The 24215-nt window shown below is 43.3% G+C and overlaps 1 protein-coding gene and 1 non-coding gene across 3 annotated transcripts; one reads left to right on the plus strand and one right to left on the minus strand.

The window, feature by feature from the left end:
- Window positions 1–301: 301 nt before the first annotated feature.
- Window positions 302–22432, minus strand: KNL1 (kinetochore scaffold 1). Of its 2 annotated transcripts, none has more exons than XM_048308245.1 (26): window positions 22364–22432; window positions 20710–20764; window positions 19819–19858; window positions 19527–19586; window positions 19272–19333; window positions 18783–18838; window positions 18397–18436; window positions 17869–17906; window positions 17488–17540; window positions 10249–14520; window positions 9744–9888; window positions 9563–9630; window positions 9339–9437; window positions 8203–8318; window positions 7887–7977; window positions 7286–7402; window positions 6343–6430; window positions 5873–5941; window positions 5478–5517; window positions 5268–5369; window positions 4684–4784; window positions 4342–4410; window positions 4099–4208; window positions 3459–3577; window positions 1585–1707; window positions 302–1478 (listed from the first exon to the last, which is right to left on the minus strand). In XM_048308245.1, the coding sequence occupies exons 2-26, from the start codon at window positions 20742–20744 to the stop codon at window positions 1373–1375; spliced, it is 6219 nt and encodes a 2072-aa protein (XP_048164202.1). In that variant the 5' UTR covers window positions 20745–20764; window positions 22364–22432; the 3' UTR covers window positions 302–1372. The 2 variants fall into 2 exon arrangements, with proteins under 2 accessions (XP_048164202.1, XP_048164203.1); XM_048308246.1 differs by lacking the exon at window positions 22364–22432 and adding an exon at window positions 22119–22200.
- A 360-nt stretch (window positions 22433–22792) lies between these two features.
- TRNAS-GCU lies at window positions 22793–22874 on the plus strand. The gene has a single exon. It is a non-coding gene; the product is annotated as a tRNA-Ser (tRNA).
- The last annotated feature ends 1341 nt before the right edge of the window (window positions 22875–24215 follow it).

Below are 24215 nucleotides of genomic sequence, written 5' to 3' on the forward strand. Positions count from 1 at the left end.
ATAATGCTCCTGGAGAACTGCGGCAGCCACACTAATGCATGGAGAATGGGCTGGGGAAATTCAAAATTCCAAGTATAGGACCTAAGCTGAGAATGATTTGGGTGCTATCTTCCAAATTAAAATACAATAAATTCTTGTGAAAAGCCAGGACATAGAAAACTAGCACTAGGAAAGGCAAGGGGAAAAAAAATCATACTGTGAAAAGCCTTCCCAAGTATTTAACATAATTATTCCAATATTTTGAATTGAATTTAGCACTGAATTTTCAATCACCAGTTTAAATAGAGCAGCCCATAATCTCCCTTTGAAGCAGGAAGAGCGATAAATCCAATCTTTATTAAACTTCCACTTTTCATACAGAAGCAAACTTTGTAAAAAGACAAAATATATAAACACTAAAATACAGGAAAACATTTTTAAATTCAACATATTTTACAGGGTACCAAGATTTGCAGCTGCAGAACTGAGAGCTGAGCCAAAGCTGGTGCTTTGGCTTGGTCAGGGTGAGATCAGTTCCAACAGCAAGACCCACATAATACACAAAATATACACAAAACCAAGCTAGAGCTCACAGACACTCCCAGGTTTTAGGAGTTCAGTCTCCTTGCTAAAATTCCACGGCATTCCAAACTGGGACAGTGTCCCAGCACCCAGAGATAGTGCTGGACTAAGACAATGAGTGTCAGAACTAACTTCAGCCAGAGAATCACAGTGACGGCTTTGAGGCTGTTGCATCCCGGAGCCTGTGGGCAAGCACAGGGATTTTTAGCCTTAATTCCAAAAATATTTCTGACTTTAGTGACCGGATTAATTGCTACAGGTTAACTGGTTAATTAATCAGATGCAGGGATATAGTGTCTGGCCTGGGAGGGGTCCCAGGCAATGGATAAACACCAGACGTGGTGGAATCTGTTAAATTGCATGTGGTAGTGAAATAACGTCAGTGAAAGTAAATTCCAGTTGCAATAATTTAGAGAACACTCATCATTGCTTCGTCCAAGAGCTCTGTAAATTACCCCAGGACAAAATCAATGGGCTATGGCAGAAGAATATCCATGCTAAGAATGACTATCCAATCATGACTATCTGGGCCAGGAATGACCACCAGTGACTGAGAGAACACCTTGAACTTACAAAGGACGTAGGAATTTCCTTCTCCTCCTCTTCAGACACCCCTGCTTTTGTAAAACTTGTGGCCTACACCAAGCATTCTACTTGGTGTAAGCCACAAGTATACTAAATAGGCAGGAATACTAGAGCTGAGTGGGTAACAGCATTCCCATTGCAGGGAGACACAGCTGGAATTCTCATAAGACTAAATTCACAGACTACCCATTCTGACTGCTTCAGTCCTGCCCGTGGATCCAGTGGATCATCTGGGACCCTGGAGCAGATTCTGATGGATCGAGAAGACAATTCTCTGCAGATAGTGGTGACCAACTGGAACACTGGAGAGAACAGCAGCAATTTCCTTCTCCCTGGGGAAGATAAAATTATCACATGTGTTGGAGAGGATCCCGAGGGTTCAATCCCCCATCCCTAATTCAGAACGGAGTCACATGCAGCGGTGCTTTGTCAGCTCACCCGATATTCCCAATGTGGGTTTGGACACTGAAGGGAAGTGCAGCAGATGGGTAGTCATGAGAGAGAGCCAGAGACAACTCAAACTTTGCAAAAGCCACGGAAGAGGAGAACACAAGCTTCACCCTGTGGAAATAAACACAAAGATCCATGCAAAACAGTCAAATGAGCTGCTTCCACCTTGGAATTAGTGCCAGGAGCAGAATGTCACTGATGCAACAAGCGCAGTAACTTTTAAAGAGATCCAGCACAGACCCACAGGAACTTCAGGAATAAGATAAAAAAGATCCTTCACACTTTATCAACACTTTGGAAAGCAAACCCCCAACTTCTCCCACAGAAAAAGTTAACGCACACGTAATTCACAGAACCATCCAGAAATTATGGGAGAATAGAGATTAAAAATATGTTTTCTAGTTACCATAAAACATTCCCAGGTAGTTAAGGTTTCCTAATGTTTTAAGTAGGACTTATTTGCCTCCAGTTCCATGGCACTTTTGGCACTCTTGCAAAGGGAACTACAAAATTAGAATAACCTCTGGAACAGCACCAAGGAGGGCAGAGCAAATTAATAATTGGGCACTTCTTAATTAAAGATATGCATCAATAATGGAAGGATGAGGTGAAATTGTATTTGTCTTGTACCACTGGGACATGCCAAAAAATTGGGAAGTAGCAATGGAAAATGGAAAGTAAAGAAAGTAAACTTCAGTTTCAGTGCACCCCTCCTTCCGTGACTGATTCTGCTTGGCTGAGGTGACACTGAACTGTGCCATAAATCAAATCCCTCCTGATGGGAGAGAATTTGCTGAAAGTCCTTGCAAGGAGTTTCAAAGATAAACCGAGACTTTTCCTTGATTTTCAATGCTTCCAGAGAGCTGTTTATTAAGCCTTATCAGAGGAACAGAGCCACTAGCGTGACCCAGGTACAGCATAGAGCACAGAAAGCAGGAGTGAAGTCTCTCTATCAAGATTTACACAGCCTTTTAAAGATATTTTAACCAATAATTACTAAAAACATACATTATTTTCACTTTCCTACCAATTATTCAGTAACACGGGCAGGAAGTGCGGAATTCTCTATCCAATCATCCCAAATTACTTTTACTGCAGAACATGGAGTAGTAGAAGAAGGAGAAGAAGGTTTAGAGAACAACAACAATCCTCCATTTTGGTATTTTTTACTCTTGCCTATTTACTACAAAGAGAAGCCCAAAACCTCTAAATTTTTCACCCTGTGACAATCTTACATAGTAGTCTATCACCTAATTCACACCACTGTATTTTCTAGTTCTTGTCTGATTGTTGGTAATTTTTTCCAAGGTTGGAGACTAAAACAGTGTTGTTCAGGGGAGTAAGAACCCTTAAAAACAGGCAGAGAAATATTCTCGGCACTCTGGGTTCCTACACTGAGGCAAACGCAAGATTAAAGGAAACAAAGCCCTAAGCTACAGGTAAACTCTTGGCTCTGTTTCCTTTGCATTGCTACAATTTGGCCTAAATATTTAAGAAAGGCAAGTTGAGCAGGAAAACAGCAAGGAAGGAGAAGTTGTCTAATAGTCATAAAATCGAGGAACCCATGAACAGCTTAATTTCCATGTACTGGGACACTACAGTGCAATTGTATGAAAAGAAATTGTTTTTAAAAATAGCTTTTAAGTAAACCAAAGCTTTTAAGAAAACCAAATTGAAACTACCTCAGTGTTTTGCTTCTGATTATCTAGAAACTCCCTCTTAAGGCTACTGTGCACACCATCTTATAGAATCACAGAACATCCCGAGTCAGAAGGGACCCACAAGGATCATCAAAGTCCAGCTCCTGGCCCTGCACAGGACACCCCAACAATCCCACCACTAAATTATCTAAATTTACTCACTCAGTGTTTTTGACATCTGTCTCCAGGAGATGGAATTTTGCACCCCACCTCTCCAGAAATTCCAACTCCTCTCCCAAGATCTTGCAGCGATTCACCACCAAGGAGATGTCAAAGAGAGCCTGGGGGGGCAATCAGAAAAGCAACATCAGCACTCAAGGGGTGACCACGTGATGCTTGAACACACAGCTCATCCTAGAAAGTACAAAAAATAGAAATGGTTTAACTGCTACCTCAGTTTGGATGGAAAAATGAAATTGTACAAGTATAACAAATGTACATTTTTTGCTTTAAATTTGTCCTTTCAGCTTTGCCAACAGGTCCACAGTCACCCAGGAACACAGAAGTTTGCCTTGGCAATTTAAACCTACATTCTTTAGGAGGCAGAATGGCCTTGAGCTCAATTTTTTTTTTTTCCGGGGGAAAAAAAGTTTTTTTTAATAAACTCCACCTTTTAGGACTCCTGCCTTCAGAGACAGGTATTTCCCCTGATACCTCAGAATATTCCTGAAGCAGATTTTGGGTTGCATTCCTGAAGCTTTCATTAAGGTACTTTGGTTCTCAGCTCAGCTCTATTTTCTCTGTGGCAGAAAATAATAATTGGGTTTGTTTCAGAGTCTTCAGAGTTTCCCTGGAATGTTACCTGGGGCAAGTAGTGCAGTGTGGGACACTTTTCCTGCCAGCTTCCCTGACTTTCAATAAACTGGAAGAGGAGTCTTTGGACTAAACACGAGGAGGGTGGAGCTTGTTCCTCTGCAACACAAAAGAAAACCAGAAATCTTTGAAAAGCCATTCCATAAAGCATTAGAAGATAAAGCACACATTTCGAGTCTTCCCAACAACAGATTAGCAGGGCTGCTACTTTCACACTACTCAAAAATCTCACCATCCAGGAAGGATTCAAAGTCCAGGCTAATGATGCTTCTGGAAGGACGTGCAGCGAAAAACTCACCATCTGAGAAAGAAAGTTTAAAAACCCCAGTTATTTCCATGCTTAGTTCTGGAGTTACAGCTCTTCATCTTCAGAAACAGCCATGCATTACATACATTTCTGAATTTTCATATGAAAAACATATTCAAAGCTACCTCTCTCAGCTTACACACTGTAGTATATTTTCTATTTACTATTTCCCTTCAGCAAATCTTTAAAAATATGGATATTTTAATAGTTTCTATTCTCTAACATTTCAAATTCATAAAACACAAATCTACCCATTTTGTGACTCACCTGCTGGGGGTCCAAACACAACTGTGAGTGTCACAGAATCATAAAGAAAATTAAAGACAGCTTGCTGCTCACTCCATTCCATCAACTCCCACTCAGTGAAGCTGAAACAGGGAAAAAAAAACCCCACCATCACCGCAAGTTTCAACCAACCAACCAATCAATTCAAAACAACTTTGTGAGAGACAAACATGAGAGTATTAAATGCACTTGCAGCTCTTACCACATCATACACCAATGAAATTTTCCAATGCCAAACATTCTTATATTCTAACAGAATATAAGAATCTGTTGGGAATGCAAGCATATTACTATAAATTTTATATAAATGTCAATTTTGGGGTTGAAGAAGAGTTGGATGTAGAAACCCTGAACACAGAGTACCACTGCAAAGCTGCTAATGGAATAACTGCCTCACACATGGAAGTTCTCCAAGGCTTTATTGCCTACCTTAGGCTGCAAGGAGATGGGCATCCCAAGATCTCCCACATCAAATAACAAGGAAAACCAAACCCAAACACATTCATGTACATATGAGGCCCCAGAAATAGCTACTAAAAATTAAAACCTGGAGGTGTTTTCCTTACTCATATTTCTTCAGGATTTCCAGGCAGACCCTTTCAGTCTTCTTGAGCTCCTCCATCTCAGCCAAATCACGCTCATCCTCAGCGTCCATCTCTGACAGTTCTCTGCAAGGATAAACCAATCCCATGGGATGTGGTACAGTGGTTAAAAACAGACCAACCCTCTAAAAACAGAGAGTGCACCTGATTCTTAAATCCTCTTTGACATCTTACCTCAGAAGTTCCTCTTCTTGGGCTGTGATGCTTTGCAATTCTAAAGCAAAGGGAAAAAAGGAAAGAAAAGGAAAAGAATGAGAGAAAAGAGTAGCCCTAATTTGGAAGCCCTAATTTGCTGTGCGCTCACTGTTCCTACCGAGTTAAAGGTTATAATTATTGGACAATTAAAGTACTGAATATGACAGCCAGCACACACTCTTCAGGTAGCAAGTTCTAAATTCCCTTTTTCCAGGGAAAAACCAGTCCTTTTCATTCTTTAACCCCTATGTAATTAGCTATGTGCAATGCAGGAAAGAGCAGCAGTGTCTAAATCCCTCAGGGTGGGGGTTGAGTATCACCCTCTCCACATTCTAAAACACCAGACAAAAAGTGCATTCAGCTGGTTCCATTACCTTTCTGTACATTCTGCCCTCCTGCCATTCCAGCACTGCAGGTGGCTTCCTCTTCATCCCAAAAAGAATCTGTGGGAAAGAAGTGTCAGGTCTGTGCAGAACTCCCAGATTCAATACTTAGAGTTAATTTTGTTGGTTTGTGGGCTCTAGAAATCTCAACACTTCGAAGTTAACTAAAAAAAATATACAAAAATATGGAAAAGTATCTACTAAAAACCTCAAAAAGTGATATGAACTTGCAAAACTCGTTTTATTGCACTGCTTTAGAGCTGCTGCTGTGCAATTTGATTTCTGCTTAAGGCATTGGAGATAAAGAATTGAAACTACAGAGCATCATTACATAGTAATGCCAAGTTCTGACTGCAGCTTGTATCAAACAACCACACAGAATCCTGAACTGACCTTTTAAACAGCAGCTCTGCAGAAAAAAGAGAAAGCAGCATATTGGTCACCTGTTTGGAAACACACACCTGATTCCAGAGCAACCACGGAGTTCTCTACCTCCTTTGTCTGGTCATCCACCTTTTCTATTCTTGACTGGAGCTTTCTGTATTGTTCCTAAGATGGGAAAATTGTAATTGAGTCAGTGATATTATTTTAAAACCTGAATTTTCTTCTGGGATCACCACGGGGCTCTTTGCTTGCTAATTAATTAAAGCAGCTAGTGAAATCTGTCATTAGAGGGAAGAGGCAACTGACAAACAGTGGGGCAGTAGCCCATAATAAGAAATTACTGAATGCTCACTGAATCTCCCTAGTGAGGGATAAGACATGGAAATAAATAAATCCCTAGAGCTTTTATAAATACACATCTTTGATCCCTGTCAATGCATTACTTGTGCACTTCCTTGTCACTTATCAGAGAACCCCTGAACGGTTTGGGTTGAAAAGGACTTCAAAGATCATCCAATTCCAATGCCCTGCCACGAGCAGGGACATCTTCCACTATCCCAGCTTGCTCCAAGCCCCATCCAACCTGGCCTTGGACACTTCCAGGGATCCAGGGGCAGCCACAGCTTCTCTGGGCAACCTGTGCCAGGGCCTCAGCACCTCTCAGGGAAGAATTGCTTCCTAAATACTTGCTAATACTACTTACCTACTTACTAACACTGGCATTGCTGCAGTATACAGAGCTAATTTTTGACGGTGTTTCCTTTAATACTCCCATTTTTCACTGTTAATCATCAAAACTCTTAGGCAGAAGGTTCCTACAGTGTGACTGCAAGAAAGTCACTATCAGTCACTGTCCCAGTGTTGTATTTGCATACAAATAAAAGGGAAATGTATTTATAAGAAAGAAACTTCCATGAGAGTACACACTTAAAATCATTAAGCTCCTACACATTTAAAGACAAGAAATGTGGTAGAAGTGACTTTTTAAAGGCAAATGCCTGCAGCCCTGAGGCTCCTTACCTCAGCACTCTGCAGCAGTTTCCTGTACAATGTCTCCTTCTCATTATGAGACAAGATTTTAGCCTCCTTGGTGAAACAGGATTTCATCTTGTTCAGTTCTGCTCCAAACTTACTCAGCTGTGATGAATGGGAAATACAGAAGAGAAAGCGAATGGAAATATAATCCTTCCTGACTCTAGCTCACCACCCAACCTCAGTGATATCCTATGCCAAACTAATGATGAATTATGGAAAACACTGTGTCTCCAATCAATTTTGACTCTTTATTTTCAAGGAGTAGATCTTTATTCTTGGCATTCGAAAAGCAGAAAACAAAATCTCTTGATCCACCTTCTCAATTCTTGTGGGATGCTTTTATTAATTTTCTGGGTTTTATATGCAGTAACTGTGGGTCATTTCTTTCCCCTTTAATATATTTCAAAGGACACATTTCCTTGCATTCTCCTGACATGCTGGAAGTTCTCAGCAGTTTACCACTGAGAAAATATTTTGCCTTGTTTCACCTGCTGTTATTTTGTGACTATTCTGGTTCTTATTTGATGTGAATTAAATAAATTATCCTCACTTCTTCATTACATATATTATCTCCATACAGCATTACCTCTTCATCAGTGCAGGTTCTCATTACTTCCCACAAACTCCTGATCACGTTCACCAGGGGCTGATCAAGGACACTCACATGTGGTTTTAACCTGAAATATGGAGAAAAAAAAGTTGAAAGTCTTGTTACAATTGCATTGACCACATAAAGCAGCACGTTGATATTTGTACAATTCATTTCTAAATCTGTAATAAACTACTAACTATATTTTTACTTTTCCTATATGTAATGTATTAACTTTCTTCAGGCCATTTCCATGCACCCAGAGCTGAAAAAATGAATTACTGATAAACTGTGTGACTGGAAAACCACTCACTCCACTGTTTTCCGAGACAGGTCCTGGCAATCCTCCTCATAAATCCGCAGCTTGGGCCGGTGAACGTACTGGCTGTAGATGAGATCTTCTGCAGTAGGAGGTGCACTGACTGCACACTGGGAAAAAAACACAGGGAAAAGTAGGAAGAAAAAGGAAAAAAAAAAATCCATATTTTTCAGAAATAGTAACTTCCAATCAATTCAATTCTGCTTTCACGCCTTGTGTTTCCTCACGCCGGAGCATAGGCTTCCTTTTGGGATATGTGCCTCATCATTAGGGCTCAAAAAAATGAAATTAAGTATTACTGAAAGAGGTTCACTCCCTTTTAGATGAAGCCTTGAAAACATGTGTGTGTTATGCAGGTAACAAGAGTGCTCCCCAATAAAACAATGCTTAATTCAAAGTTATCCTTAATTCAGAATCAAGCTCCCAAGTCTTAGGGAAGCCTTATGGAGCTTTATTCCTCAAATAAATATGAGGGGAGGTATTTCAGAAAGCTTCCTGTATAGTAAAGCTCGTAAATAACTGACATCAATTACTTCCACTCCTTCAGAGAGAGTTTTCAGGGGCTTTTGTGGGGGTGGTGGCAGTTTTTTACCAGTCACTAGTGCATAGTAGCAGCATTACTAAGCCTGATGACTATTTAGAGACAACTCAGTATGAATAAATTTGTAAAGTAAACTGCAGCTAAGCTGGGAGAGCATTTCAAATAAAAATGGAAGGGATTTAGAAGTCAGACTTCTGTTCTTTAATTCTTCCCCTTCCTTCAGGTGAGGAAATAAAGAGCAGCAATGTCATGGTGAAGCATTTCCAAAGGAGAGACTAGAACAGGCAGGAGGAGTGCAGAGTAGCTGCAGGCAGTAGTGGCTGATGGACACAGCAAGAAGATAAAGTGGAAAGATCAGACTGAGCTTCTAATTCTTACTTCCGAATTGACTGTCCTTAAAACAAGTTAAAAAAGCAAGAATTAGCATATTTATCCAAGAACAGTAACCCTGAAATCCTGAATATATGGTATTTAGTGAGGAGATAGAAATCTGTTCCGGTTTTCATTTAAAGATGTTTGAATTGCTAAAAATTAAAACCCAAAACAACAAAGGAGTATTATTTAAGGTCAGTTATATTGTTCCACTCACACTGGCTGGAAGCTGGCTGCGCCGGGGCTTCTGAATCACAACATGGACTTGAAGAAGGGTAAAAAACTCCCCAACCGTGATAGCACCACTCTGAAATTTCTGTACATTTGAGGAAAAACATACAAGTAAGTCCATTTTTCAAGACCGAATGTTCAGTGGTGTATGCACACAGGATTTTTTTCCTGTTAAGACAAGAGGTTGCTGTCGTCCAGCTGTGTCCATACCTCCCATAAATTTTCTTCACAAATGCTGTCTGTGAGAAGCTGGGACTCCACCTGACTGCTGCGCTGGACTGGGAAAACAAAATAGAAAGTGTGTGTGTGGGGGGATGTTGGTGGAGTTAATAACAATCTTACAGGGCAAAGAACACAAGGTTTGGGACTCTTATCACAAATGGTCTCTTACGTGTTAACTCTGTGTCAGCCTTCACAGAATCCAGGGAGCTGCTGGTGCTGGCGTGAGGACACGCGGGGCTTTTAGCTGAGAGATTTGGAGGTTCTCCACCTTCCTCAACTTCTGCTTGGTCCTGAGGGACAACATCAAAAGTCACCTAATATGAACAAAATTTTAAAAAATAAATCAATATAGTTATATGAAACAATCTAACTGGATCAGTGGTTTATTGTAGCTGTTCCTTGAAAGGATTAAAGGGATACTATGCAGAGAAGTTTAAAATTGGCAAATCCCTCATTCTGCCCGTTTTGCCTGGTACAGGAATGTTGCACACATCAACCTGATTCTTGTAACTTGGCAAAACAATGAAAACCACAGGGAATGACACAGGAGAGTGACAGCAAACTGGTGGTTATGAAAAACAAGAAAACCTACTAACAGATCCACTTACACCCCCCCCCAAAACTTAAGCCCTGGTAGTGCTCCCTGTATCCTTACAGTGAGGGACCAGGCTCACCTCCAAGTCTTGAGAGGCCCCAGCATCCACATGTTCATCCCTCTTGGCCTTCTTGGGGCTTTGAAGATCCTCCTCAGTTGGTCCCAAAGCTCTTTTTGTGTTGCAAGTTTTTGTCTCTTCAGATGGACCCTTTTCAGAGTGGGGGATTTGTTTTTTATTTTTATTATCCCAAGCATTTTCCATGAGTTCAGAGCTGACAGATTCATTGGAATCCATTTCCTCCAGGCACACAGGGAGAAATTCTTCTGCTATGAACTGAAAAGGGCTGAAGTTCTGCCTGCTGGACTTGTTACCTGGGGTTTCACTGCTGTTTGCTGGAACTGGGGCTTCTGCTCTGTCTGATTTTGTATTTATGTCTTCTGCACTGGAAACACGATTTCTCTTGTTTGGTAATTTAGGCTGGAATATACCCAGAGGGATACTTATTCCTGGATATTCATCCTTAGGCACTATTTCTATGGGATCAGCTCCAGATTCCAGACCTGTGTTCTCCTGTTTTTTGGTATCAAAGAAGTTATTTGCTTCACTGACAGCGTTTTCTGCCAACCTCACAGTATCCTCTGGCTGAGCTGAGGAACTGGGCAACTGGTCAGAAGAAACAGTTTTGGAAACGGAAAGAGATTTCCTTCTCAGATCCTTCAGTTTTGAACAAATATCTAAAATACCTGAAACTGCTGGTGGAAGAGTGGGATAAGTCTGATCCCTTGGACTATCACTGACCAAAGGTTGCCTAGTTTGTTCAGAGGTTATTTGAAAGTCTTTTGGAGGCACTTCCTCTTCAGCTGACAGCTCCTCATTTTTCTTGGATTCCTTGCTAGCAGATGGAACAGGGTTTGCTCCAGCCAAGCCCAAATCTGAATCTCCACACTGAGATGAATCCTGTTCCACTAGCTGGTTTCTCTGAGTACTAGGGGTATATGGATGACCCTTCCAAGGATCTGATCCCTGCATGGGAAAGGCAACACAGGATCCCAAACTGCCACTTTCTTCCCTGTGATCCACAGGGCCCTTACTTGGGAACTTGAAAGATATTCTCTTTGATTGCAGTTTTTCTGGTGATGTGAGATCCTGCTCCCTGCTTACAGAGACAGAATTATCCATGGGAAGGCCATGATCCTGGGGTACCCCCACATCCACAGTACTTTCTTGAAGGGAGACAGAATAAACTGAATGTGGTGTTGTGCCACTGGGGACCTGGGTAGCTCCTTTCTCACTAGGAAATGCTGAGGCTGGTAAAGCAGAAGAGGGAATGCTGGGCTTATCCTCAGGTTTTGTGGCATATTGTGAGGAGTCCATGTCACCTCTGCAGGGCACCAACCCACTGTGCATGTGCTGTGGTAGCTGCTGGGTGTTTGTGTGGGGCACCTGCTGGGCCTCAAATCCACAGATGTTCTTACTGACAGTGACAGTGTGGGATGCAGTGATGTCCATGTCCTCCTGGTCGTGGGCAAACACAATGGTTTTGTCAGCAGGAATGGCTGGGATGGGCTGTCTGTGCTGTGCCGTGTGAATTGTGGTGATCTCCACATCCTGAGCCAGAGCAAAACTGATGGTGCTGCCACCTGCAGCAGCCTCCTGCCCACCCCGCTCCGCTGGCGTTGTTGCTGTGGCCCCTTTTTCTAAGAACATTGTTTCATTTCCATCTTGACCAAAGCATCCAGGTGCTGCTTTGTTTTGTGACAGAACAATGTTGATGCTGTAATCTGGAACCATCACCACACACCTGCCAGTCATGTCCATGTTTTCACCATGGGGAAACACAACAGACTTTTCTCCTAACAAAGACAACTGGGAACTTCCCTTGGGTGCCTCAGATGTCCTGGTCCACACTGGCTCTTCTGCACCCCTCCGGAGCAGCACATGAGCTGAGGGAGGAGTTTTTAAATCCTCTCTTGAAGAACCTGTTTTACCCATGGAAAAATGTCTGTCAGAGTCTCCTTGGGTTGGCAATACTTTGCTTACTGCCCTCACAGGCTGGGGTTTCTCTTGCCTCTCTGAGTTTTGGCTGTCTGCATTTATTCCTATTACTGTCCCAAACTGTTCATTTCCTCTCATTCCAGAGGGAGCAGGATTGTTACTGAAAGTAAATGAACCACTTGGAGCCAAAGCAGTAACAATTTGCTTACTGGTGTTCATTTTCAAGTCCCCACATTCCATTGCTGGAGTTTGACTCACGATATCCACACCACGGTGACTGGAAAATGGGAAGGGCTGGTTTTGCAGATGCTTGGATGCATTGTTCTGATTATAATCCATGAATTCTTGTTCACTGTTACTAGGAGCAATCTCAAAGGCAGCAGGATGAGCTTTGGTTATGTCCATGCTTTGATCACCCAAAAACACGCCTGTTGCATCATTTGTGCAGAAATCTGAGACGCTTGGAAGGTCTTCCAGAGGCTGTGATACCACAACTTCTCGGCTTTGCAAAGACAGGGATGCACTGGTGTTGGTGACAACATTCTCATGGACTCCTCTGTTTTGCTCTTGTAACAAACACATGCTCTTGGCACAGGAACTCAGACCACTTGCCTGGAAGTTGGTTTTTCCAAGTTTCTTATCAACCACTATCGTCCGAAGATCTTGAGCATTCCTTTCCATAGCCTGGCTCCATTTATTATTCCCATCAATACTCCTCACTTCAACATTTTCCTTGTCCATATCTACAGAATACACAAATATGTCACCCTCAGTGACATTTTTGCTCTGGTTCTTTCTTGGAATGATTTTACAGGGCATTTGTTTCGGTTCTGCTGTTATCCCACTGCTTTGACCATCAAAGACAACAGTGTGGCATCTTGTTATTTCCATTTCTTCCGTCTCAGTTACATTGGAAGGTGTGGATCTGTTACCCAGGAAATGAGGTTTGCAGGTGACAGAGGTGAACACTGCAGTGGGATGTTCATTATCAACATTCTTTCCACCATCCTTAACACAAGTTTTAACCAAGTCCATGTCTTCTCCTGTGATTATTACTGTCTTCTCACCTGAAAAAACAAGCTGGGGGTTTGCAGAGGGATCAAACCCGCTCTTCAAAACACCGCAAGCCCCCAAATGCGTATATGGGCCAAACCCAGTGCTAGGTGCAGCAGGACCACGAGCTTGGGACATGTTTTCCATGTGTCCACATGAGGCTGAAGGCAGTTCAAGTGCACTGGTTTTATAGGGCCCAGCAGCAGGATTATCTCTAGGTGCCAGACGCCTTGGGATGTCCCCACGCGCCGGTGATCTGCTCCCTGTGAGCGGAGGGCTGGTACTCACTGGCTTTTCACAGGTTTTATGGCATGAACTGTCCTTTTCTGTGGTGCTGGCCTTACAGATGATGTCTCTGTAATTCCCAGTCATTCCCATGTCATCACACTCGGAAAACACAACAGTTTTGTGCCCTCGGAAGTCGGTCTCAGACGAAACAGATCCCTGGATGGTAGACACTGCCCTGGCCTCCTGTTTCCCAACTCGCAGCACTGGGGGGTCTCCTCTGTCTTCAGCATTTGCTGTTCTTCTGTCTGCACAAAACTCCTGCTGAACATTGAAGTCCTGATTAGATGCTCTCCTTAACACAGAATTATCCAACTCTGTGGGTGGGAAATCCTTTTGGAAGTCGAGACTTTGGTTCCCGACCGTGGAGAGGGCGAAGGACACTTCGGCAGTGTGACTGGTTGTCACGTCCATGCCCTTGTCTGCAAACACCTCGGTGACATCCGCACACTCCCACTGCTCTGGTGGAGCCTCACCAATGCCAGGGAATGGAATTCTAACATCAGCTGCCTCACATTTTGTCATCTCCATCCCACCTTCTCGGCCTCGAAACACTTTTGTCACATTGCAGGTGTCCAGCGGCTCATGGGAATAGTCAAACTCCCCGGACAGTTGTGCCATGTTTCCTGAGCCTTGGGAAGGGACACAGCAAACATTCTCCTTGTCAGGTGCCTCAGCAGGATTGTTTGACTTCAGTCTCAGCAGAAATTCATTGAAATCTATTTTTTTCACAGTAGTGGCCTCTTCCTTCTGTTCCAAAGATGGGCCCAGATGGTTTCTGGGGTCAGAGAGCAAACTCAATTCCTTGCTGCTTTCTGCCTTCCCCTGGCTGGAGTTTAACTTGGCCAGGAAGGAGGTGAGGTCTATTTTCTCGGTTCTGTCAGGCTGGGGGGCTCTGAGGTTCCGTGAGATCATGGCTGTATGACTGGCTGTCATCTCCATCTCGTTCTCCTCTGAGAAGGGGAGGGTGGTGTCCTGTCTGTCCGTCCTTGGAGCAGTGTGGTCCACGTCATGCCACTGAAAAGCAACAAAAAAGGAGAATTCAGCAACTGACACTTAAAACAAATGACCAATGCTTTGTTCTATTCGAAACAGAAGTCAACTAATGTTGACTAATGTAAAGTCCTAAGGTTTTAGCTCTATAAATTTTTTTTAAAAAAACCCAACCTGTTGATTTCAGGCCTCCCTGATAAGCAGTAACATATTTAAGGACAGGACAATGACTGAATTATTCAAATGTATAGTATTTAAATGGCTTTTAATGAAACAACGTGTCTCATCTCACACTTCCCATCTAGCCACATCTTAGCAAGCACAGACCAATTACTGAGACTTACGGATCAGTATTTTCTATTTCTCTACAACATGATTTCCACCTTCTATTTCGACCACAAATTGGGGGTGATCCCCTCACACGTGGAAAACTTATAAAAGTTTGCAATCAGTGATGGCCACTTTACACGCTGGAAGATCAAGAGAAGTGGCCAAAGGATGGACACAGTATATCCATCATATTACAGTATAATATCATATTGCAGTTAATGTTGTTTTGCAGAAGGGAAAGTAAGTGGGATGAAGCTCCTTATACACTTGAAAAGGAAAAGAAAGGCAAAGGGTTGAAAGAGGTGTTGTTTTGTGTGGCAGCACAGGACAGAGGGGCTTAAAGTGCAGGCGAGAAGAAGAGGAGGATGATTTAGAGCTGATGGTTGCTCTGTGGCAAAGAATAAGAGGAGGGTGAATGATGAATCCCTGGGGAATAGGGATAGACACACAAGGAAGTCTTGGGAAAGTGAACTGCAACAGAAAGAACATTTTAGGGGATTGGAGGATTTTGGTCCAATTGCAGGCTGCACTAAAAGGCAGCAAGGAGATGTTGGGGGAGATGCCAGGGAAGTTCTGATGGCTCCCCTCCAGCAGGTGGTTGGGAATTATGGTCCAGTAACCCTGTTTTTAATAGTGGATTTGATGTCATGGAGAAACGTGGCAGGAGTTTATAAGGAAGACCTGGACAGAGTTGCTAAAGTATTTGAAACCATAATTAGGACTCAGGACCCCCCTCACTCAGAAACAATTGGTTAATTATTATAATAATTGGTGACTAAAGAAGTACTTTAGTAATTTGCATTAATTAGTGGCTGAAGTATATCTGGCCAATTGTATTGTGATATTTAGTGGCTGAAATGGATTTAGCAGTTTGTGCTGTGATAGTTGGTAGCTGAAGTGTATTTAGCAATTTGTAAAGGAAGGGGACATTGGAAAAGGGAGTGTCCCCAGGTCAGGGGAAATCAAAGAACCTAAACCAGGCTCTTCAAGCCATCAGGCTCAAGACCTCAAATGAAAATGAAAAACCCCCCTGAAGGAACCAGGGGTATCATCCTCACCTGAGCCCTGGTTACATTATTACTGGGAATGAAAAGGTATATTTTTTAATTGATACAGGAACAACTTATTCAGCACTGAATACACGAAAAGGAAAACTTAGCTCAGAACCTGTAAGCATTGCGGGTGCGACAGGGAGGAACGAGAAGAGGCCCTTTTTTACAACTATTACTATTTAAATTAATAAACCAGTGGGGAAAACACCAATTTGTATATATGCCTGAATGCCCAATCCCCTTGTTGGGGAGAGATTTATTGGGAGAATTGGATGTTCAAATAACTTTACAGGATGGGGAAATACAAATTCAAACACCAGAATCACAAGCCTTTAAAGCAAAGATTTTTATGCTACAAGAATCAGAATAGTTGGAAGAAATCTTAGAGGAGGCAGAGAATGCTGTAACCCTGTAACCCTCAGGGCAACTGAGACACCTGGATGATCAGAGATTGCCAAACCAGTGAGGATTACTCTCAAACCTGAAACCAGACTGGTAAAGCAAACCCAATATCCTATGAAGCATTAAAATTAACTCTTGTAAGTTTTAAAAGGTACATTGTTACCAACAAATCATTGGGACTAGACTGGCCTGTACATCCTTTCCAACCAAGAAATACAGTGTGCATCAGAACCCAATCCAGGAGAAGTGGAAGGGACCATATCAAATCTCCCTGGTGACCTACACTGCACTCAAAGTGGAAGGACTTGAACCCTGAGTTCATCACATGTGGGCCAAACCAGCAACCACACGTGAAACACAGCACAGACAAGACTCTGACCCACACCGTGGAGTTTTCATGTATATATGCAAATCCTATTGTTTTAGGATAGGATATGATCTTCTAGGGAAATACCATTTATTAGATCCAGATGAAAATGATAAATAATTACATGTTCATAGTAATAATAGAAACTACATTAATTTCTGGGAAGGAAAATGTAGTCTTAAAGTTAGTGCAAGATTTTGACAAATTACAGAATGTAACTTCCATAATGTGTGGGATCTTACAAAACAGATTAGCTTTAGACCTATTACATAAACATGGTTTATGTGGTTATTTGAATTTAAACAACAATCCTAGTTGTGTGCACATTCCAAACGTGACTGCTAAATTAGATTATCAGATGAGATAAGAATTGGTTGCTGCATCTAGCATAGAATTAAGGGCAGAATTAGGAAGTAACTAGTTCAATGAAATATTTAAAGAATTTGGATTCTCTCTGACTGGTTAGCTGGCCTCACCTTTGCAAAGTATAACTGTGATCATATTAATAATCGTGATCACTATACTTGCCTTAAAAACTTATATGATATTAGTAAAGAAAGTGGGGCTCATGAAGGCTTGCAAAGAAGAGAAGAATGGAGGAACTAGTTAATTACTGAGAAGTTACAGAGGAATTTCAGAAGCAAGAGTTATTTATGTTGCAGTCTAATGCCTATCAGATTAGGAAACACTTCAAAACAGATACTTTCAGAAGAATTTTATGTGAATACAAAGGCTTATTTTTTAGGCACTTAACATTTTTAATCTTTACTACACAAATTCTTGTGATCTATTTTGGACACTGGTATTTTTAGCACCAAAAAACTAAAAGCCTTCACATACCTCAGTCTGCTGCCCCAAGGCCTGGATGGGGGCATGAAGCAAAGTGTTCATCCCTGTGGAAAGAAAGGGAATACTCCAGTTTTTGTGCTATTTGCTTATTTTTTTGTCCACAGAGCTGAAGATCAATGCACTGAATAAATAAATACAACTAAATCCAAATACATCCTGAAAAATATTTTCATTACTCCCTTCAGCACCTCGAAGAGCCACCCAGACTTCCATAACAGGATCCTTGTAAACAACTTCATGGGACAAAGCCCATCCAGAGAGAGCTCTCCCAAGGCAGGGAGATTGCTCCAGGCATGTTAAAATTACTCAAACACAATCAGCAGCTTTAAATAAACAGAGTAATTTTGTTATTAAATCTGTTTCCAGACTCACCAGTGATCTCACACGGAACAGCCCCAGGGTCTTCATTCCTACAAAATGTGGGTTTGAGAAACAGTTTGTTGAAGGGTTTCAAAGAGAAGCCTTGATCAATAAACTGAAGAGGCAGAGAATTTTGTTGTGCAGAATTCTGTGGCAGAACTCATGTGGGTCTGGGCAGCAGACACCAGATGCTGCTTATTTGTCTTCAATATATTCTAACTTGAGTCACAATCTTATTTTTCCCATGAAATTAACTGTTCTGCCACAAACCACTGTTTAACATACAGGGGCATTATAATTCTTCAATGACAAGAAAAGATTAATTCCTTATTTTTCATAGAATCTATGGTTCAATGAAATTCCCTTCTCACATATAAAGTCTGTTATTTTACCACCAAGTCATTTTAATTTTACAGATCCCATCATTGTGTTTTATCTACAAGAACTTTGAGGCCAGACTAATGCTTTATCTTTTTCTGAGAAAAAAGGTTGGTAATAAACATTGAATAATAACAAATATCTATCAGACATGATACTTACTGATTAGTCAAGGTATCATCCTTCTCATCTGCTGAACACCCTAAAAATAAGAAAATAACAAAATTACAGTGTGAGAAGCATAATCACGTTTGTACTTGATTATCTTAAAGGTTTTGCCCAACCCACATGATTCTGATTCAATAAAACATTGAGACAAGAGTGAACTGCCCAGAAAAGAATGTTCTGAAGTTCTCACTCTTGATGTGTCTTCTCATAGCAAAAACTCTGTGGCTAAGGGGTTTTCAGCCAGCCCAGGATAAAGAGCTGACCATGTTGTTCCTTCCCCAACCAGAAAACTTCTGATTTCTTAAATTCAAGCTAAAATCTTGTTGCTAATAGTCTGGGGAATCTGGGAACCCTGTCAGGAAAAGAAAAAGGAGTTCTACCTGTATTTTCTGTCTCTGACATGCTGTTCTTAAGATCTCGCTGGAAGACTCTGCAGCTAAGAACAAAAACACCAGTTTTTGAAAACACAAAACCATCTCTAAAAGCAAATTAAAAAAAAAAAAAATCAGGACTAATTTCAATCTTTTCTACATGTCCTGAAACGAGATAACAAAAGCCAGAAGTGTCCTGGACCCAACTGTATTTTTCAGGGAGAGGATGCCATTACGACACTTAAGATGTATGAATGGAAATTGAATGGGAAACAAAAATTCCCAACTGTATTAATTTCACTGAACTGTGCTTTTCTTCAGCTGGGAAGAGAAAATGAACAATGGCTCTCAGGGTTCAAGCCAACTCGATATAACAATCTTGCTGCTGCTTGCAGTCATTTGTGATTACCCAGTGAGGACAGTTTTAGGGGGAGGGATTATTCCCTGCATTTTATGGCTAAGGAAGGGACGTAGGTGTGCACCCTTCAGCTCCCTCACTTGATGGTGTTGGCGAAGCTGACCCTGCGCGAGCTCCTCCTGCGTCTCTCTACGTGGAGGTCCTGCCAATAAAGAACACAACAGGTTGCTACCCACGACAGGCACAGGTCTCCAAGAAACACAAAACCAAACAAAAGTGGTGTTTCAATATTATTATCAAAAATGCTGCACTAAAACCACCTGCCTTATTCCAGTGACACAGTTTAATCAGCAAAGCACTGGGGAGCATTGGAAGGAAGGGGTTGGGAGACCTACCTGGGTCATTTCATTCCCATTTCCCAGATCATCCAGAGGATTTCGTGGAGCCTTTAAAATCTGAAAGAAAACACAACAGCTGAGATATCAGCTGCAGCTCCAAGAGCTGGTTTCTTGGCTGGAGAGAGTTTCTAAGAGCCATCAGCGCCCTAGTCAATCCTCTCAGTCTAACAGGCTCTTTTAGAATGCTTTTCTGCAATTCCCAAGAGAAAGCAAGTTCCTCTTTGAGCTTCCCATGGCTTCTTTTGCCCCTCACACAGTTTTATTTCGAGGAATGCTGTAAGTTACTCACGGAGGACAGGCGCTTCCCTCTGATGTGCTCTGTGTTATCACTGCAGGGGAAAAAGAGAAACAGGTATTGATGCCTGAAGTCTTTAGCTTTCAGGTAATCTTCATGTATTTGCAGCTTTGTAGACTGTTAAGTGCCTCGGTGTAACTTCTAGTACTTTCCCACCTTTCTTCCCACAGTGAACAGGTGCTTATTGACACATTCCTAAAATTCTGTTATGTCTTGCCTGTTACTTCTCCAAGGACATTTTATTTGGCACCACGTAACCACAGGCATAAAAAAGGTAGGGTAGGAGGGCAGAACCCAGGGTGGGACATTACCTAACCAACCACTCCTCTAGTTGAACAATATTGGCCAGATACTCTAATTGCCTGATTTTATCAATTGTAAGGATCTAATCTGGGGCACTATTTTTCGCCATATTGGGTACCTGAAAGCTTTCAAGTGAAGGTTTGCCTTTATATTATCATTATATTGTCTGGAAAAATTTGTGTTCTATTTCCAGGCGTCAGTATGAGGGCACAAAATTGCACCAAGGTGTGTTTCCTGAACGGTTCTGCCATGGTTTTGAGGTTAATAAATTGATTTCTCTGCTATTTTTACAAGTGTGGAATTAAATAAACAAGTACTTGTAACAGATTGATCATTTCAGCACTGGTTCCCAGAATAAGCTTTGGAAAACTCAGCAGATTGCCCCCCCAATCCATGGTCAGTTCATCTCCTGACACTCCATCACTATGAAATCCCCTCACCAAACACCAAAGGAACTCCCATGTCTTCTTCACAATGGAAAACACACTTCATTCAAGGGATGTTGAAGTGCACTAAGAAAAGTTTTGCCTCTAAAGGGCAATATTTATACCACAGTAAAATTTTCAGAGGGTTCCAACTCACCTTTCCATGTTAGAGTCTGTGTAAATCTTGTCCATTGCTGAAGGATGCGCTTTTCCTATAGAGTACAGCACCAAAATTCAAAACCATTAATGAACCTCAGTAGGAAAACTGCATAAACCCACACCTGGCTATTAGCTTTTGATGCTGTGTTTTTTGCTATCCATCCTTCTCTAGTCACAGAAATGCTCTGAAGTACACAGGCCTCTCAAGTCCATGTTCTCCTGTTATATTCACATTTGACATGTATTTCCTATTGTATATTGGAAAACAGCTGTGCTAACAGTTTAAGTATTACTGGTTAATTGACCTTTTATTTAAAGTTAAGATTCTGGTAAATGCTGGGAGATAAATGAGATCAAACCTTATCCAAGACAATGTTAGCTCTGACACATACAAGACATTTTCCCTCTCAACTGAATTTCAGCTTGTGCCTGCTGTTTCTTGTCCCTTCTCTAGATACAGCCAGAAGAGCCTGGCTCAATTTTCTTAAAACCCTCCTGAAAGGAGTAAGAGGAATGTGTTTTTACAAACTGTGAGTCTCCCTAAGCCAGGGACTGACAGGTGAGTTAAGCAACAGGAGAATGTTACTTACTGACACAAACTGTTGCTTATCCAAGGCCCTGCTAAATTCCTGGACTTAGAGAACTAAGATACAAAGAAAAAGAGGGGACAGGGCCGTGCACATTAGAAGAGGGTCTCTATTAGGAGATTTGCAAAGTCTGTACCTCTCAAGTACCTCAGCCAATGGGGAGAGGGAAATTAGGATAAAAAGGAGGCTGCGTTCTCCAGCAATTTGAGAGACCCCATGGCCTCTCCCTTAATTCATGACTAAAGCTGCAGGACCCCTCTGTCTCCTTTTTGGACACAAACTCTTGCGTTGTGAATTAATTTTCCTAACAGAGGGAACAATTTCTTCCCAATACCCCATCTAAACCCACTTTCAGTCAGATTGAACACACAAAGAAGGGAGAGACAGGGAAGATCGCTGGGGGAGATAAGCCTGGGGCTATAAAAGCCTTAACCACTCTGCTATTGGGGATATTAAATTGGGAAATTCACTTCCCAACCACCTTCCTCAACTGTTCTTTAATCCTGCTTGAAATTCCTCTACAATCCTTGAGGGACGAGCGGCAAGCTGAGTCGCTGTGCTAATGAAGACCCCCGCCTTTTTACACGAGAATCATTCCATAACCCTTCAAACCATTCCTACCGCCCATCCCGCCCCTCCTCGACCTTTTCCCCATTAGGATGAGCCCATATAGTCTCTTTTTCCGTCTCTTTTTGTCCCCGCGCCCTCGCTTTGCCGCCCACACAGCCCAGGCGCCAATCACTTATCAATCACCAACCCCACATTAATCTCCTCTATCGTTAATTACACCACATTAACACGTTCCCCAGACGTTAATTACCTCGGATCGATCCGCGCCGCCCTTATCGGGGGGTTCCCCACACGCTCCGCGCCCACCGCAGGTGGCACCGCCTCAGCCCTCCTTCCATCCAGCCCATCCCGAGGCCGCTCCCGGGGCAGCGCCGACCTCCTCCCCCCGCCTTCTCCCGCGCTCCTTCCCCGCAGCACCCGCCCCGGCCCCTGGCAACGGCCGCTGCCGCTCCCGCGCCGCTTCCTGCGCTCGCCGGGCCCCTCGGCCGCTCTTACCTCCCGCTTGGGGACCCCCGCTCCCGAATCCCGGTTTCCGGGTCCCCGGTCCCGGTTCCCGCTCCCCGGTCACCGCCGCCCCGTTCAAATCCAACCGCCCGCCCCGCGCCCGTGACGACACATTGGCGCCGTACGGGGATGGCTGCCCCCAGCTCCGTACAACATGGCGCCCTCTTGTGTCGTACAACATGGCGGCCTCCACGGATCGCTGTGCTGCTGCCATTTCGGTGCCTCCCGCGGCGCGCACGCCCGGAGCCTCGGTGATGGGGATGGCGCCGTGCTGCGGTCCTGGTACGGTGGCTTCGCTCCGCACTGTGCCCGTGCAGGGCCGCGTAACCGGCGCCGCCGTGCACGGGAGCGGCGGGCGGGAGGAGATTGCAGGGGCGATGCCGCCCTTCCTTATAGGACCGGCGAGAAAGAAGTCGCTGTGACGAGGTGGCCGAGTGGTTAAGGCGATGGACTGCTAATCCATTGTGCTCTGCACGCGTGGGTTCGAATCCCATCCTCGTCGGAAAGCAAAACTTTTCTCGAGCACTTAAAACATATATATTTTTTTTTGGCTTCACACTTCCAAGGGGGACCTCTCCCTCCCGCTTCTCCCTTCGGCCCTTATGCGGAGAAGGAAAAACGGAGGTGGCGCCCGGGACAGACAGTGTCCTGAGTGATTCAGGGTCACAAGACAGGATAGAGTGTCGCAAAGGTTCTAGGGGTTGCAGCCAGGAGGGAGTGTCATGAGGGATCTAGGGGTCACCCAGGATAGTGTCCCAAGGAATTTAAGGGTCACAGCCAGGACAGAGTGTCCCGAAGGATTGAGGGGTCTCACCCAGTATCCAGCTTCCTGTGGTGCTTCTCCATGGCATAGCCTGATTTACCTCCTTTCCTCAGAACCCAGCTCTGCTGTGGAGCTTCCAGCTGCGACAACACTGGGAATTAACCCCTTTTAATCTCAACCTCCTCTGTAACCCCAACAAAACATCCTATTAGGGCTGGCCAGGTCCTTCATGAAAGCTTTGAGTAAAAATTAGAGGGATGGAAGATCTCTCCTATGAGGAAAGGCTCAAACAGCCGGGATTGTTCAGTCTGGAAAAGAGAAGGCTCCAGGGAGCCCTTAGAGCCCCTCCCAGTGCCTAAAGAGGCTCCAAGAGAGCTGGACTTTGGTCAAGGGGGAATGGTTCCAAACTGGAAAAGGGGAGATTGAGACGGGAATAAATTCTTCCCTGTGAAGGTGCTGAGGCCCTGGCACAGGTTGCCCAGAGAAGCTGTGGCTGCCCCTGGATCCCTGGCAGTGTTCAAGGCCAGGATGGATGGGGCTTGGAGCAAGCTGGGATAGCAGATGTCCCTGCCCATGCCAGGGGGGTGGGACTGGATGGGCCTTAAAGTCCCAGCCCCTCACTGAAAATGACATCAAGGTTCTCTTTGGATAAGTAATTACTGCACTTGGCTTTGTCTTCCATCAAGTTATGGCAATTTAAAAAGCATAAATGAGTGTATTGACAAGATACAGGAAAACTTTTCCTCTCTGCCTAAGTCATAGAGGGCTCACTCCAAAAAAAGTCTGGAATTAGAGGCCTGGAAGTAGAAGTTATGAAACACAGAGCTTCCAGGGGAAGGGACATCTCACACCTCTGCTGTGACAGCTCTGAGCCCCTCTTGCACATGCTGCCATGGTTTTAAGTACACTTAAATCCTTCTGGAAATTAGATAATACCACATCCTGGGCAGAAAGTGGCCAGATCACAACGCTGCAGCCTCACAAAAGGCTCCCAACCCCAATGGACCAGTTAAAACACAACTGGACGAGTGTTACTGTGTGGAACGTGAGTGTTTAGGGGCTAATTCCAGTCAGTCCTGC

The sequence above is a fragment of the Corvus hawaiiensis genome, chromosome 6 (genome assembly GCF_020740725.1).
Source record: "Corvus hawaiiensis isolate bCorHaw1 chromosome 6, bCorHaw1.pri.cur, whole genome shotgun sequence".
NCBI classification, from domain to species: Eukaryota; Metazoa; Chordata; class Aves; order Passeriformes; family Corvidae; genus Corvus; species Corvus hawaiiensis.